At 44.6% G+C, this 19,577-nt stretch overlaps 1 protein-coding gene across 1 annotated transcript in view; it reads right to left on the bottom strand.

The window, feature by feature from the left end:
- Positions 1 to 15,257: 15,257 nt before the first annotated feature.
- The window catches only part of POLR1A (RNA polymerase I subunit A), a 64,581-nt gene continuing 60,261 nt past the window's right edge, over positions 15,258 to 19,577 (bottom strand). The window contains exon 34 of the mRNA XM_006271487.3: positions 15,258 to 16,248. Within this exon, the coding sequence (XP_006271549.1) occupies positions 16,148 to 16,248 (101 nt within the window). The 3' untranslated portion in view covers positions 15,258 to 16,147. The remainder of the gene's footprint in view (positions 16,249 to 19,577) is intronic.

The raw sequence follows: 19,577 nt of genomic DNA, 5'->3' as shown, positions 1-19,577 counted from the left end.
GAGACCTGGGTCTCTGTAGCCTAAAGAAGAGAAGGTTGACAGGGGACTTGATAGTGGCTTACTGCTATATCAGAGGAGTGCATCAGGAGCTCGGTGAACAACTGTTCACAAGGGCATCCCTGGGGAAGGCCAGGACCAATGGATACAAACTCTTGGAAGGCCACTTCAAGCTTAATACCAGGAAAACCTCCTTCACAGTCAGGGTGTCCAGACTGTGGAATAAACTCCCTCCAGAGGTGGTGCAATCACCTACCCTGAAGGTTTTCAAGAGGAGACTGGACAGTCACCTTGCTGGGGTCACTTTACCCCCGTTTCTTCCTGCGGGGGGTGGGAGGGTGCTGGACCTGATGATCTGCAAGGTCCCTTCCAGCACCTAGCAATCTGTGAATCTATGTAGTCCTCCACATAGTTCTGTCCTTCACTATGGGGAGCAGAAGTGGGGGTTCTCCACACCCTGAGCAAATACATTAAGACAGGCTGGCCTCGGGACAGTGGGGTTCTCTCTTCCTACCTTTATCAACAAGCTGCTGTGTGACAGCAGGGAAGGGCCTCAGTGATACCTTTATGCAGCACTTGGGCATCCATATAAAGCCTGTTCCCACATCCATTAAAGTCAGCAGAGGTTCCTCAACTGTGCTGGATCAGCTGCTGCAAGAGTTAAGTAATGCTTAGGGAAAAAAAACCCAAACAAACCAAAGACAAGATTTTAGGGCAAATGAGCAAGATTGACTAATAACCTGCCATTTAGTTTGCATTTTCTCTTTGCTCAGATGTTTCCTGTCACAGCAGGGATGCTGCTTTCCTCCATTCAAGCAGGATGAAGACCCAGTGGAGGTGTCACATGCCTCACAGGAAAGAGCTGCTGCTGGATGCAGCATAAATGGAAACAAGGGAGACGAAAAAAAAATCAGATCATCCCCTCCCCTTTGGGGTGTTTCACATCATTTGCAGGAAAAAAAAAGAAAGGGACTATGTTCGGAGCAGCCATCGTGTTTCTTTTTTCATGACCAGGAAATACAAGAATGCTGCTTAAACCTTGTTTATTATATAAGCACGGCTCTGACAAGAAATCTGCCCTGACAGCTCAGTGGGGTGGAAGAGGGGTTTTCCAATTAGAGAACTGACTGGGTCTGGAGCAGCTGTTCATAGATTCATAAGTATAGGGTCGGAAGGGACCTTGTAGATTTTCTAGTCTGACCCCCTGCCCCGGGCAGGAGAGAAAACTGGGCTCAAATGACCCCAGCTAGGTAATCATCAAGCTTCCTCTTAAAGACCCCCGAGGTAGGAGCAAGCACTACTTCCCTTGGAAGTTGGTTTCAGATCCCAGCTGCCCTGACTGAAGCAGTGCCTCCTGATGTCTAGTCTAAACCTACTTTCTAGCAACTTATGGCTGTTATCCCTTGTTACTCCAGGAGGTGCTCGGGGGAACAGGGTTGACGAGAGAAAAAATATCCGACAGCCAGGCTTCATCTTTTATATGCAGGAAAGGAGTTAAAAATTCAACTCTTCAGCTGTGAGTGCGCACACAGTTCCTCCTGCCTCTACCCACAAGCTGAGAAAGGCAGAAAAAGCAAGATGTCCACATGACTGCTCTGGAGACCTCCAATCCTGGTGGTATGGAGAGCAGGTGCTGGGGGGGGGGGGTGAAGGAGGCATGACCTGAATGGCTTCCCTGCCAAATTTCTGGGTATGGTGTATGCAAGCAGATGGTGGACATGGCACGGCCCCAGGAAGGCTGGGGATGCAGTGTAGATGCACCCTTTGGCACTTGCCTAAATGCTGCCAAGAACAGAGAACAAGGGTCAGAATGGGTCCCTTTATACTGAGCAGAAATCCTCAGGGGAACTAGACTGCTCTAAAGAGTGAACACATGGGAGTCTTCAATGGGGAACTTCTAGTTGAATGAGCATAGCAGACACATCCTATTTTAGGGTTGAGCAACCAGGAACATTGCCTCAGGCCCCACTAAGTGCAGATCATTCAGAACAGTGAGGGGAAGAGGGTGGGACCCACGCCTTGGACTGCTGGGGCCCCAGGGCAGAAGCTGATGCCAGCTACATGTGATAACATCATCGCAGGGATATTACTGCTGGTTCATGTTCCACAACAGCATTAATGGCTGAGAGTCATTCTTTTTTGGACAGCAGACACAGACAGGTGCTCTAGTCTACAGCAGAGCAGAATGATGCATTTACAGCAGGTGTCTCCTCATGTGCCTTTCCATAAGAGAACTCCAAAATTCCAGGAGTATATACAGACATGATGGTCTGCAAGATGCAGGCCTGAAGGCCATGACAGAAGTGACAATTTTCACCCGATCTGGCCCCTGAAAGTGCTCTACAGGCATGACCAAACAAGTGTACAGGTGCAGAGTGCTTTAAATGGGTCCAATCCCTGGACAAACTGAACCCTCATTGCACAAGGGTTCAGATGAAGATGCTCCAAAACAGAGAACTCTCAGTAACTTCTGTCTGCACTTGCCAGGAGCAGGGCTGAGCTGAGGCAGCTCCTGGTGCTGTCTTCAGATGGGAGGAAGAAATGGAGTGGAGGGAGTTCGGTCTGGGGTCTTCTCAGCCACCGCTGGAGGGTGGGTGGGTAGATTGGAGCCCCTTCCCAACCACCTCCAGCTCCAATCCACCCAGCCCACCCTCCAGCACTGGCTGGGGAACCCCCAAAATGAGTTCCCTCCACTCCCTTTCCCCCCTTCCCTTTCTGAAAACAGCACCAGGACTGGGAATTGCTAGCACCGGAGCAGCATGGGGGTGAGGAGCTGCTAGCCGGGAGCAGCTGCAGGCTTGCAGCCACTCTAAAGAGCAGCTCCATCTCCCAACCCACAGGACCCAACAATGAACATCTGGGCTAGGGACAGAAGTTGCACATAAACTGGTTTAAGTGATCAGAAACTGGTTTAAACCTGTAACAGAACAGAAGTTCAATGCACATCAACCAATTTCAAAATGGCTAAAAGAGATTCAGATCAAACCAGTATATGAAACTTCAGTGCCAGGCCCCTTCCTGGTTCAAGTTCAATTACAGCTCCCCAGCATTAAAAAAAAAAAAAACCCAACATAGAGCTTTTCAGTGCAACTTTAAGCAAACATTTTGAATTTTTTTAAAATTCTAAATGCTATTTCCTTTGAAATTGGTCTTAAAAAAAAAAAAAAAGAGAGGGGATTCATCTCTCCCCCAAATGAAAAAAATGTTTGTTTTTGACTCAAAATATTTTGGTTGATTTTAACTGACTTTTTTCAGGTTTTTGTTTTGATGAAAAAACAAAAATCATTTTGAGTGGGCCTATAACAAACATTTTTCTTTCAGTGTTTTGGTTTGGAAAGTCAACTACCCACACAGCTCTATTCCTAAGTCACAGAGACACCTTGGAAACTTTTACTGGTTATATCTGTCTCAGCTTTCTCATCCACAAAACAACTGCATCTGAGGAGGGGTTGTGAAGAACATCTCATCTTCTCAGATTGAAGGTGCTTTGTATGTAGAAATGCAGTTAAGTTATCTCAGATGCCTTTTTCTCTAGGACAAAATTTATTTCTAGTTCTTCTGGTAAAAGCAGCTTTGCATGATGCAAATGGCAAAATTCTTGTCCCGAGTGCAGTTCAGTTTCTACATATGTGCTCCAACTTGACCAGTTTTGTGGCAAAGTTCCTCTTGACTAGCAACACTTCCTTTAAAAATAGTTTTGCCGCATATTCTTAGGCAATATATGCAAGTTTATTTATACTGTTTTGTAGTGCAAAGAGCACCTTGATGTAAATGCACAGATTAAGGCCATGAATCTATGAAAACCATAAAACTTCACCTAGTAATGTCTGCAAATCTATCAGTAGTTTCCTTTACTGACCTACATGCCCTTTCTTTCCTCTAGACTTTATTTCCTCTAGACTTGATCAGTCGTGGATTTTATGTCCCATAGAGAAAGACCTGATGTGCGAACTGACAAAGGCAGAGTACTATCTTGCCATCGCCATTTTTCTTATTTCACAACACAGCCAGCATCACCTCGCTTCGTTTTCACCCCCAGTTCAATTTTATTTTCCTTGCCTTTCTGTTAGATGAGAAAAAAAAATCAGTGTCCAATAACGCTGGCATTATTGGAATGGTTCAAGTGTTGCCTGTCTGTACCAGTAGACCCTACCCAGGTCAAACCAGTATCCCAGTTTGGCAAATAATCAGCAGAGGGAACTTGGGCAGGGCTGTGACGTGCCTACTGTTCAGTTTTGCCCTTAGTTACAACCTTGTAAGGCCAAACTCAACCTAGCACTGAATTTCACCCTAAAGGTATGAAGAGCCCAATCCTGCAAAAGGCCAAGGACCTCTGAGACACTAAATGCCCTACATGTTATAGTGCTCCCAGTGTTTAAATTAACTTACGCTACAGTATGACTACTTGAGAAATATAACAACCAAGTAATATTTTCGGAGACTCAGGCTCTTCAAGATGGAGAAACAATCATCCCAAATCATCAGCTACCTGGAAAATGTGAGTTTCTATCCTCAGACTGCATCGTTTTGGGGATTTCCACATTTAGCAGAAGAGCCAAGGTTTGCACAGAGATGTCCAGCATCTGTGGCATTGGGAATGGATGCATTTTGAAAGCCCCAGTGTAGCAAGTCTTTCTTGTGTCCTGGAATTTCCCTGGGAAGCCATGAGCAGAGCAGGGAGGAACCAGACTGAAGATATTTTATTTTGTTAACGGTATAAATGTCCTAAATACTTTCTTATTAATGCTCATCGATGGGAGCCAAAGGCATTGCATGACCGAATTTTTAAAAGGGTGTTACTTTATTGTTGGCTTTAGGTGCAGTTGGCCTCAAAGGAGTTTTAAGCAAGACTGAAATATGAAAATTCAAGTTCCCCTTTCCAGCACTTAACTGTAACCACTACAGTAACCAAACTAAGCAAGTCCTAAAACAAAAAGGTTGAAGGGGAAGTGGTCCATCACTATTTTTAGTAAAACTATTTTTGTTTTAGATGACTGCATTTTATTTTTATGCTTTGCTGTATGCTTTCATGTAGTCAACGTGTGGTACAAAATCTCCTTGTGGCAGAGGCCAACAACATTGTCTCCCTCTTACTTCAAATTACCAGGGAACACGAAGTATGGGACTAGATTTCAGGCCAAATTCTTAGCAACCTTTTTCCTCACGCTTATCTACCCTCGTACAAAAGTAAGTGTGACATGGCACCTTACACACATCAAATTCTCCATGCCCTCATTTCTCCAGGCATAAAACAGAGCTTAGAATATACATTTCCTGTATACCATGTTTTGAGATTCACACAGAAAATGCATCATACAGACGCTAGCTACTACCCCAAGGAGGCACATCCCAGCTTGCAAAGCACATGCACATGCTTACAGTCTATAGACCTGATTTCCCAACTGCTGAGGTCAAAGGGAGTCTTGTGCTCAAGGTTTTCAACTAGATATTGTTGAAGCACAGCCTACAATGAACAATGTTAGTTGCATTAAACTGCCTCGCAGTGCCTTCATTTAAATACTCATCCAGAATTTGGACTTCAGTAAATAGAAACCCAGTGACTTCATTATTTCATAACAACTGTTTAACATTAGAATTAAATGTTAACTCATCATGCAGCCTTTCATTTCACCGGCAGTGGTTCCGAGCACAGATCCCTCACTGTGCATGTGCCAAGCACAGGGTGCAATAAAAGAGTAAGCATGAAGTCTGTGGAAGTTCAGAACAGGATCCAAAGCCTCAGGCTTCTTCCTGTTCTTATAAAAATGATTTATTACAGAAGTTTTGCTAAAATAAGAGGAGGATGCATGTAACTAGGGACTGACTTCCATGAAAGGCAAAGCAAAGCCATTTTATGGTCTTTGAGAAATAAATACTACAGTACTACCAAGGCAGTAACAGTTTGATTAGATCAGCTTTCCTGAAAAAACTCTCTTGCAGAATAATTCAGGTCACTTTTCAGGGGGAATGCAGCATAATGGAAATGCAGTTCCTCAGGGCAGAGCATTTTATAGTGCATTGATTTTCCAAGATACCGTATTGGGAATTTTCTGCAGAGCTGTTTTATTGCACGAGCATCATTTCCGCTACTTGCCCTTTGTTTGAATAATCCACTAATAATGCATCTATGTATTTACTGCACATTGCATTAAAGTTCTACTGCTATTTCTTGATAACACACTATTCTCCCTGTACTGTACTTCCAGGCAAGGATCCAAAAGCAAACAGCTGCTGCAATAATGCCAGTGCACAAGTTACAACCCCACACATATAACCAGTGAACTGCATGCCTGCAGAAGAATCTAATCACACATAGTGAGCTGGCAAGATGATATATCAATCACATGCTGATCTAGCAGCAATCCTGATTTCATCTTCAGAAAAATCAATAGAGTCTGGAGGCACACAAAGTTCTTTGAGTAAATCCAATATCTTTCATTAGACCAATTAAAATAGTTGGAAAAATTCTTCTTTGCAAGCTTTCGGGTACAAACACCCTTTATCAGGCTAAGGAACAATCTATACCCCTGAATAGAGCCTGGAAGCCTCCTAGGATGAAGCTAAAATGGATTAGACCAACCAGGTATGGGGCCTCTCTCTGCAGACTTTTCCACAGGTCTCTGCTCTATGCTGCTTCCTGCTGCATTAGCATCTCACCTACAGGCCACGAAACAGCCTGCAGAGGAGGAACCTCTCCGTAGCCACATGCCCCCTTCTGAGAAAATCAAAGAGCTATCAGGACCCCGACCCCCTGCCATGTCAGAAACAGACTCGCACAATTTGACCAGGTTAGGGACAGCTCTTTTAATCAGGCACAAAAACCTGATGGTGAGGTAGGAGGCTACTTGCTTTAGCAGCCATGCCTGCACTGCATAGGCATTTACAAAGCACTGGCAGAACTCCAGCCCACTGCAACCACAATTTAGCTCTGGGGAAAACCTGGGCTGGATTAAAACTCTTCTTCAATTGGTCTAAAGTGCTGGCTAAAATCCTGATGAGATGGTCCCCCACAATATTCTGCAGGACTCTACTCGGGTTGTTTTATAGCTATGAAGACATGCAAAAACTGATGAGATTCTTGAATATTATTCTCAGCACCTGGACAGGAATAGGTCTTTCACTATAAATGAGGATTATACTTAGAGAATTTAACTGGCTGATGGTGAGTTAATAGGAAACATGTCATTAGGTCCAAGGTTGGAGCACCCACCAAGAACCTAGAAGATCCATGTTCAATACCTACCTCTGCCCTGTAGGTTTGAGACCCATGTCTTCCACCTCATAAGAGAATGCCCCAAACATCAGGCTCTCAATTGGGATCGGAGCACTCTCAGCCTCTCCAGTGAGATGTTTCACTTTGCAAAAAAGAAAGCAAGATTCATTGGGCCAGAGAGAACGAGCATAAATCTGCAGGCTACAGATTTGGTTAGACTGCAGGCACTAGCGAGACTACATCCGGAGTACTGTGTCTAGTTTTGGGCCCCCCCACTACAGAAAGGATGTAGACGAATTGGAGAGAGTTCAGCAGAGAGCAAAGTAAATGGTTAGGGGGCTGGGGCACATGACTTATTAGGAGAGGCTGAGGGAACTGGACTTATTTAGTCTGGAGAAGACTGAAGGGGGATTTCATAGCAGCCTTCAACTACCTGAAGGGTAATGTCAAAGAGGATGGAGCTGGACTGTTCTCAGTGGTGGCAGATGACAAAACAAGAAGCAGCGGTCTGAAGTTGCAACAAGGAAAGTTTAGGTTGGATACCAGGAAGAACTCTTTCACCAGGAGGGTAGTAATGCACTGGAACAGGTTACTCAAAAAGGTTGTGCACTCTCTATTCTTGGAGGTTTTGAAGACATGGCTAGACAAAGCCTTGGCTGGGATGATCAAGTTGGGGCTGGTCCTGCTTTGAGCAGGGGGTTGGACTAGATGTGACCTCCTTTTCTCCGATTTGGGCAGCCAGTATGCAGGAGGAGTAGTTCTGGGCCCGCATCCCTGCCACAAGGAGTGTTTAGTGCTTTACACTGAACAGACATGGAATAAAATGCACAGAAGCAGCCCTTACTGTCTCCTTTAACCTGTGCTTTCAAGAATGGGTTACCAAATATGGCACTTTCGGTCTGAGCGCTCTATACATGCCACCACACTCAGGAACTCCTGGCATTTAGCTTTCTTCTGCCACAGGGGCAGACTGTTCCCTTCCCCAGAAAGCAGGGGGGCTGGGGGAGAACAGGGAGCCCAGATACGTCTACAGGAACAAAGACATTCCAAGGCCCACCTGCAACAAGATAAGAATACAAGCCTAATCCGTCACCTCCCAGAGCACAGGCCTTTACACTTCAGGTAAACATGACCACTGTGAACAGGTGACAGAAGGAAGATTCCTTGCCTTCCACACCAAGTTGTGCATTTACAAGTGTTGCAGTAGACGGGGACATAAGGATTGGAAGAGGGCCAATGTCATCCCAATCTTTAAGAAGGGGAGGAAGGAGGATCCAAAAAATTATATACCAGTCAGCCTTACCTCTATGCCAGGGAAAATCCTTGAAAAAAATTATCAAGGAACACATTTGTGGGAGCCTGCTGGCTAACGTGATGCGGAGGGGTAACCAACATGGGTTTATAGCAGGCAGGTCCTGCCTGATTAACCTAGTTTCTTTTTACGACAAGGCCATCAAATGTTTAGATGCAGGAGTCAAGGTGGACGTTAACTATCTGGATTTCAAGAATGCCTTTGACACAGTATCCCATACCCATACCATCCTTATTAATAAACTGAGGGTATTTGCCTTGGATGATTACACAGTAGACTGGGTAGCAAACTGGCTCAGGGGTCGCACTCAGAGGGTGTTGGTGGATGGGTCGGTATCAAGATGTGTGCAGTGGAGTCCCTCAGGGCTCAGTTCTGGGGCCGGGGCTGTTCAACATCTTCATCAGTGATCTGGACAAGGGGGTGGGAAGCACCGTCCAAATCTGCAGATAACACTAAAATATGGGGTGAAGCTAACACCCTGGAGAGGAGGAACCAGATCCAGGCTGACCTCGACAGGTTGGGGAAGTGGGCAGAGAGCAACAGGATGAAATTCAATACAGACAAGTGCAAGGTGCTGCATCTAGGGAGAAAAACTGCCATCATACCTATAGGCTGGGGGGCAACCTTCTCAGCACCACTGAGGCAGAGATCTTGGAGTCACTGTTGACTCTAGGATGAACATGAGCCATCAATGTGAAGTAGTAGTCAGCAGAGCCAATCGCACCTTGTTGTGCATCCGTAGGTGCTTCACAAACAGGTCCAGAGAGGTGATTCTCCCTCTCTACATGGCACTGGTCAGGCTGCAGCTGGAGTACTGTGTCCAGTTCTGGACACCGCTGTTCAAGCAGGATGTGGACAACCTGGAGAGGGTCCAAAAAAGAGCCACTCATCTGATTGAAGGCCTGCAGGGAAGGCCCTACAAGGAAAGGATAAGGGACTTTAACCTCTTCACCCTTTCCAGGAGAAGGTTGAGAGGGGACCTTGTAGCAGCATACAAATTCATAAGGGGAGAGCAACACGAAGTAGGCGATGACCTGTTTACCAGGGCACCCCCTGGAACAACAAGGAACGGTGGCCATAAGCTATTGGAGAGTAGGTTTAGACTGGACCTTAGGAGAAAGTTCTTCACAGTTAGGGTTGCCAGGATCTAGAATGGGCTTCCAAGGGAGGTGGTGCCTGCCCCATCCTTGGGGGTCTTCAAGAGGAGACTGGACAGGCACCTGGCGGGGATCACATGATCCGAGATTTGGTGACCCTATTGTTGCCTGCTAGGGGAAGGGGGTCAGACTAGATGGCCTACTGAGGTCCCTTCTGACCCTAGAATCTATGAATCTATGACACAAGAGTCAAGAAGGCACGACTATCCAAGAAACTGGAAAAGAAAGACCAAAGTCCCCTTTTGTTAACTTGGAGGACACTCTAAACTCTTCATCCAAGATACTAAATAATCATACAACATCCAGTTCAGTTTCACAGCATTTTCCAGGCAGCCTGTATCCTACAGCAACTTGTCAGAGCAACATGACTAAGTCTATAAAAAAAAGCAAACCCTGTTATCTCTTTCAGTTTTTAAAAGCTTCAAGGACACTTCAACCAAGGCTCTAGGCAGCTCTGTTGGCAGAGAACAAGGCAACGGACCACAAGAATACTGTGGATTCTTCAAGGAAAGGGAAAGAAATAGTCCAAGGCAAAAGCACATTTTGAAACAGATTTCTAAATACCTACAGGCATACCTGCCACTTCTAAGTAATTCTAGCCATAATCTAAATAATAAGAAACCATAAAGCCTTTACTTGACAGTTTCATATACAGGCATAGTAAATGCCCCATTGCTACTGAATTTGATAGTGATTTCTAAACTTCACTTTGATAACTAACATGTTTCTGCCTTGCAGTAGGTCACAGAGAAGATGCACTAAATCAGAAAGCTAGGCCCATTGTCCATGTGGGGCCTGGTCTATACACAGACCAGAAGCTGCCCTCAATTTAACTAAGGCACAAAGTAGGGCAAGCTGGCACCTGGTTCAGGGAAGCATGAATTTTCATAGTCAGCAACGCTGTCAGACACTACCATGGCTATCATTATAGCATCTGATGAAATAAGTTGTTACCTATGACAGCTCACACCACTCTGAACCTGTATTTTTCTCCCCAAAGTGCCAACCTGTCCTATCTTCTGCTTGACTTCAGAATAACATGGCTAACTACGTCTCACTTCAACTAAAGATGTCATTCCCAAACTGATTGAGTGCAACCTGGGTTACAACTTATGCCTGTAAATCAAGCCACACTAAACGAGACTAACCTGATGTAAGTCTGTTTTACGCTGATAATGAAAGAGTCACATGCAAAGTTGCAACAGCTAAAAATAAAAACTTCTATTGAACCTGTGGGTGTAAATTAGATTTATTGCAAATCTTAAGGTTCTTAACCCTCCCAAAAAGGGGAGATTGCTCTCAGCTCCCACTGATTATACTACCTCGATGCCAGGAAGCAAATGAAGCTGCTCATTCAAAACTGTGCCAGATGGTCAACTTGAGCAATGCTGACTGATTCAACAGGGGATTAAAAGTTTGGTGATAACTTCCTGGTGCCAAAAGCAAACAGCTTTTTTTGGGGTTTTTTTTAGCAACAAGAAGGGAACTCTGGCTACATTATGTTTGCAGTCACAGGTGAATAGAGTTGCTGACAAAATTAATATTATACTTGAAAACAACTACTAAGTCAGAGCCATCAGATCCTTTCTTATGGCTGCAGTGTAGAACATTACCTCGCACAGTCCAAATGACAAAGGCTGAAGAGAATTGAGACATGAATGGTTTGAAAGTACTGTTGGTGCTTACATTTTGTTGGAGGACTGCTGGCTCAGCAAGGTAATGAAGAGAAAGAATTAATGCAAAAGCCGCCAAACTGTCTTCTGACAAAACTGAAATGTGTTTAATTGCATGAAGTCAGCAGCTAGAAATATTAAGATGCCCTGGATGTCCATTCACTGAAATATATACTCTTAATAGCCAGAAAATAACATACTTTTCCTCAAGTATATTGCCATACCACTGCAAGGCCCAAGTAAAGAGACGATGTGCATTGACGTGGTCTAACCCAGTTTGATGTCACATTGTACAATCAGTAAAAACCATGGCACGAGTTAAGGTTTGCACTGGTGGAACTACACCAGCAAAGCTCTCGGTGCTGAATTCTAGCTCAAAACAATGAAGTTAGCATTTATTTTGGAAAATGGCAAGTTCCATGGTCACTCACCTCTTGCAGAGTCTAGGTCCATCTGCTGGGAAGGCTGCCTCTGGTACTCAAAAAGCTTTTACCTATGGTGAAATATTTATCTTCCTGCTAGCCTGATCACCTCTTCCTTCCATGCTTCTCTCTCCACCTGCCAAACTGGCACTCCAGCTCCTCCTACTGACCAACTTCAACCCATCCCCATCCGCTCTAACTCCTTCCCCTCTGGTTTCTTGTCCTCAAACAAATGGCCTTATGTGTCTGTATCCCAGCATGGAATGGCCCTCTAATGAAGGCAGGTTTAGCCCCTCTGTGACTAGTAGCTGTCTCAGGTGATGGGTTTGATGAAAGGTAAACCAATGATAGTTTGAAGATCACCTAAAGGCCAGCAGGCTCCACAGTATACTGTACAGGGAAACCACCTGGAGAAAGGGAGGACACCTGGAAAAAGCAAGAAGTGTTTTGCAGGAAACATTTATGGTCAGGAAAAAGGATCTAGAAAGGCACTCTCTACACCAGGTAGGCAGGAGATTGGGATGGAGATACCTGCTGTGTGAAAAGGGACAGAAGCCTTCTGCAGCTCAGTGTAATTTCCATCCTATTTGCTTCTCTCCCATCTAGGAAGCATAACACTACATGGGTGTAACTGATGCCATCTGGACATAAAGCCCAGGGTCAGGAAGGGAAATTCTACCTGTCTGACAAACTCCTCATGGACCGAGTACCATCGCATTCATTCTGATCTGCATAGTTATTTAATGTGTACCTAGTATTTCTGGAGCACAAAAAGAGACAATTCTGAAGCTCCTCTCATTAGTAATTACCATAACCGGTAGCTTTCTCATCAGTCTTTAGTACATTACAAATGAGGATGAATTTCTTGAACACTGGCACATACCTATGCCTAGGTAGCAGAGAAAAAATGTGGGCGAGTGGCTCCTCTGCAGTCAGCCTACCCACCATCCCAGCAAGAAGCCCCATAGGCTGTGTGTTTGATACCCCTGCCTTAAATCAATGGATGATCCCGACTACAAAAGGGAGGCTGGGTGAGGCAGAATGAGCCATATCAGATTTCCTCAAGAGGGCTTTCTCAAGAATCATCAAAATTAAACAAATGAGACTTTTAAAAAATTTATTTCCCAACCTACTAAATCACCCCCACACCCTATACAACTGTTTTGGTTAGGGGTGCACCGATAAGAGATTTTTTGGGCCAGTACTGATCCGAGTGCTGATATGAAACCCAGCAGCCTGGAGAGCAGCATCCAGCTGGTAAGTCTGTTGTGGGGGGGGAGGCGGGAGGACACAGATAGGAGTCCCAGCTGTGAGGGAGGGAGTGAGGCTGGCACAGGGGCAGGGGCAGGAACATGGCAGGGGGGGGACTCCCATTGCTGCATGCACCCTGGGAGGGCGTGGGGGGCATGTGCCCCCCGGATCTGAGCACGGAACAAAAGCAGGCTGCCTATGTGGGCTAGGGCCAGTGCTGAGCTCTTCCCAGCAGACAGCTGGGCCGGGCTGTGCTTGGGGCAGGCAGCGGCTGCACTGGTAGGGGGAGGTACAGGGGGGGAGGGGGGCTGCAGCCACCCCAAAATTTGTCATAGCTCCCGCTCCAAGCACTGCCTCCACCTGCCCAGAAAAGCCCAGCCCCACCACCAGGAACAGCCTGGCGCCAGCCTCAACCCACAGCAGCAACCCACCTTCACCCAGCATACAAATCTGGGGAGCTCACTCCCCCCCCCCATGCCCTCCCAGGGTGCAGGCAGCAGTGGGAGCTACCCCCCGGACAAACTGCAGCTCCGTCCCATGCCCAGCCGTGCAGTACCTGCCCCTGCCCCAGCCCCACACCCTGCCTCACTGCAGGGTCCTTGGTCTGCTGCTCCCTCCCTCAACGGACTTACCAGCCAGATGCTGCTCTCCAAGCTGCCGGGCTGCATTCCTGGTTGTGTACATGCTGCAGCTGCACACATGCACATGACATTTATTGGCAACATTATTGGCCACATCCATCAAAAAAGCCGATTGCTGATGTCAATTTTCTTTATATGGTGCTGATACGATATGGGTCCAAAGTATCAGTGCACCTCTAGTTTTGATGTTTTATTTTTTTTAAAGAATGGGAAGGGTTATTGCTTTTGTGTTTAAAAAATGGACTCATTCCAGATCAAGCAGAAGATAATAAGCGCATTATTGTGGCACGGCATGTGGTCTGGCTGCCATGCCTTATGGATGTAGGGAGGTAGAGCTCTGATGAACAATCTTGGGACCTTTAAGTGGAAGCACCAAGCAGGCAAAAGGGCATCCACATTGTTGTTCCAGACTTCCTCAGGCAACACAGGGCTGATGGGAGAATAAGTTCATGTTCACATCTAGTATTTGTGAGTTCAAATTCCTCCATGTAAAGTGTGAATAAAATCTCTGATAACACCTGGAGCTAAAGAGAATTATACTTGCAAGTCTTCATTGCTACAAGTTTACTATAACTCCATGCTGGTCCACAACTTCAGGTCAAACCGGTTCATTCTTCCAGCACATGGGCATAAGCCAAAAGCTCTAGATACTTTACTGTGGAAGTCCTATAAACACTTGGATGGATCACTTTTCCAAGACTCTGTTTGGGAGAATCATATTCAGGAGCAACCAGGCAATGCCTGTAGGACAGAATAAGGATGAGAGAGACTACCCCCTCATTAAAGTGCTGTGTGTGTGCTTTCTGCTGGTGTGTTTTAGCAAAAGCAGAGTTGTGCAGTGCAGGTTTAATTCTAGGCTGAGATCAAAACAGCCGCCACTCGGTTTGTTTGCTCGTGTGGATTCTGAAATGGTAGCACTTGCACTGTTTCCTGGTTATTTACATAATTAAACATTTTGAGAGACATGTAGTGTGTATGCTAGGAGGGCAGAGCAGTCCATGAGACCTTTCTTATGAGGTATATATAAAAAGAGGAGGCTTGCTGAACTAGCAGATTTACCAGGCTTCAGAACAATTCACATTACATTGCCTCTGAATGCTGAGTCTGCAGAGCTGAGACCAAAGGGCAGGAGGGGGAGGAAGGAAACAGGTCAAGAGGACACAGGAAAGGACTGCAGAATCTTAGTTACTTTCATGCTCTAACCCTTTGTAGTGCTGGCCCACTAAAAATCAGCTCATACCGAATTGCTCAAGCTAGTACTGACAGTCCTGCATTAGCACAGCAGTACCCGCAAAGAATATCTGAAAGCCAGCTGTAGCCTATGGGGTTATCACACATTCTGCATCATTCAAGTTCCAAATAAATTCAGGTCACTTCAGGGAGAATCCAAATCCAGGCAAATATCACACACCCCATCCATAAATCAAAATCACATAAATGAAAGCACATGTCCACTGGTAATGTGGCACTTGGTGTCAGGCAGGCCAGCCTTCCTGCATCAGTCTGCTAGGAGATAAAATCTCCTATAATGTTAGAATTTCCACCTTCCACAAAATAGGACAACCACACACGGGGTTTTTTTCCCCCAACATCAGTCTTGATATAATTTATTATAGATTCTTCCTTATTCAGAACAAATGTTAAACCAAAATAGAAATTTAAACTCTGCTTTACAAAATTCTTACATACCCCTTTGTATAGCTGCATTGACAGAAGTTCATTTTGCATCTGTTGCACAGAGAAATTGTAATTGAAAAAGAAATTTAATGTTGAACAGAGGTCTTTTCTGCTGGGGACAATCCTGGATACTAGCCAGAGAATCTGCTGCGTCGCAGACACTTTCTTCTTAATGTGAGGGGAAAGCAGGAGAGGAAAAGGTGCCTATAAATCTTTAAACAATTATGAAAGTATCATACAAACGCAATAAAAGAATAACATGTGCCTCTAGGAAGGAAGCTTAATTCCAGTTTAACACTGTACTGTCTAGGAACACTTGCAGATCTATCCCAGGTCAATTCAAATAATGTTAGGTAAAACTTCCAGGGGACAGAGCTATCAAAACAACCTGGAGATACCACACAAGCTATAATTTATCCTACCAAAATAGGATAAGTAGGTGAGCAGGCTCTCCTTTGACTTGTGTGGCAAATATTATCTCTGGCTCCTAATAAGATGCACACTCTTTTGTTCTTTTCTCTTTGGCATACATCAATATTTTCTTTTTGATTGTTCCTAAACACAGGAGACTTTTAGGTACAAACATTTTAGAGCTGAACTGTCTCATACATTAAGGTTACCAACTCAGCTGAGAGGAGGAAAAATGAACTGCATATAACCATATACAATTCTTCTACACTGCCACACTGCACAGTCAGAGGACTTGGGCAAACTTTCATTGTCTTGACATTCAGCAAAGGCCACACAGACAACTATGATAAAACACGTTTAAATATAAATCCTTTAAAACGAAGAGGCCAAACTCTATGTAAGAGGTTGCTTGAGGTCAAACAAACCAGTCCCTCCTTTGACAACTTTTCCAACCACAAGGCAAGCAGAAGGAGATCTCAGTTCATCGTGGGCACCTAAATCAGAATTCAACACAAATCAGATTAGGACAGGTCTAACAGAAGTTTCTATTTAAAAAAATGCTAATAAGCTAGACATTTACTTTGCTTAAAGCAGAAGAACCAGGTCAGACATGGCACCTCACAAAGACAATGCCACCTGCTGTGTGCCACCTGCTTTTCAAATTAAATATGTCACAAAAGACTGTAGGTTTCATTCTCTTTGGACTTTGCCTCTGTTACAGCAGGACTTAGCTGTCTCCAGTGAAGGGACTCCTGGAGTCAGAATACCACTAGTGAAGGTATACTGGCTCAGAGTTTTTATAATCAGCTTAACTACCCCCTTTGAAACTGGCATGAAAAGATAATCCACAAAGGATTCTTAAAGTGAGCATTAGTTCAGGCTTCCTACAAGATTTTTTTTTTTTTTTTTTAAAGGATGGACAGAAGCCAGATGAAAATAGAAGCACCTTCCTGTGAAGGCCCTTCTCTTTTGGAGAATGAATCCGGTTGAGGTGGATTTTTCATTTCTTGGCTAGATTTGAAAAGCACTTTTCACAGGAAAGACATCAAATGCCTTTGATTTGGTGGCTCTCTATCATAGCAGAACAGTGCCACATAAGTCTAAGTTCTCCACGATTACACACCAGACCATCGTTTTGCTTTCATTAATTATATTTTTCGTTTTGGCTTTACAGGCAGGCAGGCTGTTCTTTATCCACGCTTCATTTGACAAGCTGAGTTCTGTGATAACTGATGTTTACTGCTGTTCCTATGGACACACATAAAATGTGTTTGAGCTTGCAGTAAACTCTGGTGCATCTTTCATTCTATAAGAAAGAAAGAATTACATGAAATACATGTAACTTTCTATTCTTAGTTGAGGAATATTGAAAGTGCTAGGAACAGTGCATGATGCCTGGTGTTCTGATCTCATCGACTTCTGTACAAGAGCTGCCTCTGATATTTATCAGTGAAAAATAATGACCCTTTGTTAGATTATAACGCAAGACAGTCATAACCATTCCGTTGGCTCATGTGAGGCTAACAAAGCAGAGCTGTTCTTCAAGCAACTGTTTGCACAGACCTAATTTCTAAAGTGCATGTGCTCTGTGCATTCAGAATTGGATTCTTTTGGCCAACTATGTCTGTTGAAACCACACCTATGTCCTAGCGGTCTCTGTGCCAACCCTACTGAGGGCATAAAGGGTACAGCAGGCTTGGAAGTCACTCAGGTCCTTCCAATTACCCATGACAGTGAGATGGCACCTCTGCAGTGTCTGCTTATGCCATACATTGTGCAGTCTTCTTGGATTTCAACCAATTCATTAAGAGATTGTCCAGTTTTCAGCTGCATTAAAACAAATTAGATTTAGAAACCACGAATCCACATTATGGTTCCAATTTCCTTCTTGATGCTGCTGCTAAGTCTCTCTACTTCTCTTCACTCCTAACCACTGTAGAGCTTTTTAAATGATCCCTAGTGCCCTTTTGTCTCTCAGCATTTCCCGTCTTTACACAAGTAACACCATGAATAAACAAGATTAAGTTTCCCTTGGCAGGAACCTTGACTCCTTTCTAAATCCAACTGTAATGCAATGTAAATGCAGACTCCTCTTTTCAATGTAATCCCCTTTTGCAAACATTTAGACCTTTTACATGTTCACGCTAGACAGGCAACTGTTAAGAGGCATACGCACTTTGAAAAAAAAAAATTCAGCTTGGAAAGCAACAATACACTGGCAAGAAAGCTGATTCAGTATTAGGAGCGTTTGTGCTAGGGCAGAAGGCAATTAAGGCTGTGGCTAAAGAAACTGAGTTGGGGAGTTTCTTCTGTCCACCCGGGGTAGCGTGGAAAACAGCAAAGAAGAGCCTGAGAGAGGAGCTGACTGACGTGTGCTGAATGCTGGCAAAATGAAGGTCTGACTAAGAGCAATGAGACAGAGCAGCTAGACAGGAGAGACCAAACTCCTAAGGGCCTTAACCAGATATCTCAACATGCAGCTTATGTTTGCAGCCGTGAATGAAAAAATAGTGAAGAGGTGCACAAACAGAACCATCCCAATCAAATTCTGAAACTATTTGAATGCAGGACTACTGCAGTCCAGGTCAAAGGGGAGGAGATTACAATATAGACATGTGAGAAAGGTCTGGATGAGAATTTTAATGCTGTGTACAACCAAGATGAAAGACTCAATCTTCAATTGCATATAGAGGAAGCTTATCTGGTCCCCCCAAAATTTCACAGACCTCATAAAATACATCACGTGGACATTGGCTTGATTTCAGCTGACAGAGCCTTATTAGAACTAGACATCCCAATTTACCTGGAGCCTTTTAAGGCAGAAGATAGGATAGATATGCACCTTATAGACAAACCACAGTATATTTATAGCTATAGTATATTAGTTATAGCTAGTTATATAGATATCTATATACATCTATCTAATCAAGGTAGATATAAATATATAAATAGATACCCCAGATATATAGAATCAAAGTAGGGCAGGACGGGACCTACAGAGGTCATCTAGTTCAACTCTCTGCCAGAGGCAGGATCATCCCTATCAAAACCATTCCATAAAAACCATCATCTAAAACTCTACATAAGACTACCCTCAGCCCTGGCACAACACAGACGTAACATCCTAACCTGCCACAGGTAAAGCAGGTGAACCATGGCAGCCAACATCCTGCTTCTATGAAATGCTGTCAATATATGCTCAAGAGATCCTGGGTAGAGGGCTACGCTCCCAATATAAAAGAGGGCAAAAACCCTCACATTCTGTACCAATCTGACTATGGGATAAAATTAATTCCTGACCCCAAATACAGCAATCGGTCTAACCCTGAGTAGAGGGGCAGGTCTCTCGAGCCAAGAACCTCCGATTCATTGGTCCCAGCGGGGATATTGGTACACCCCAGTTGAAGTCCCCAGACTTGACTGTACCTAACACCAAACCCCTCTGCGGGAGCCTTAAAAACACCCTGACACATGTAGCAAATAGAGCACATGGGGGGAAGGGAAAAGAGAGGGCAGCACAGGCAATGGGCAAAGCCCATATGCATGGGAAATACCCACAGTATAACATAGGCATCGCTATGGCTAGATCATCCCCAGCCAATCCTGTCCGACCTCTTCTTAAACACCTCCAGTGATGGAGAGTCCACAACTTCCTGGGGCAGTCAGTCTATTCCACTGCCTCACAATTCTCACAATGAAGAAGTTTTTCTGGATATCCACTCTAAACTTACTTTGCTGCAACTTCAAGCCATTGCCCCATGCTCTCCTCTCTGTAGCAAAGAAGAAAAGGTGCTCTCCCTCTTCTTTATGGCAGCCCTTCAAG

This window comes from Alligator mississippiensis, chromosome 2 (assembly GCF_030867095.1).
Source record: "Alligator mississippiensis isolate rAllMis1 chromosome 2, rAllMis1, whole genome shotgun sequence".
NCBI lineage: Eukaryota > Metazoa > Chordata > Crocodylia > Alligatoridae > Alligator > Alligator mississippiensis.
Note: the sequence above shows the minus strand (reverse complement) of the source record. Positions and strands in the feature narration are given on the sequence as shown.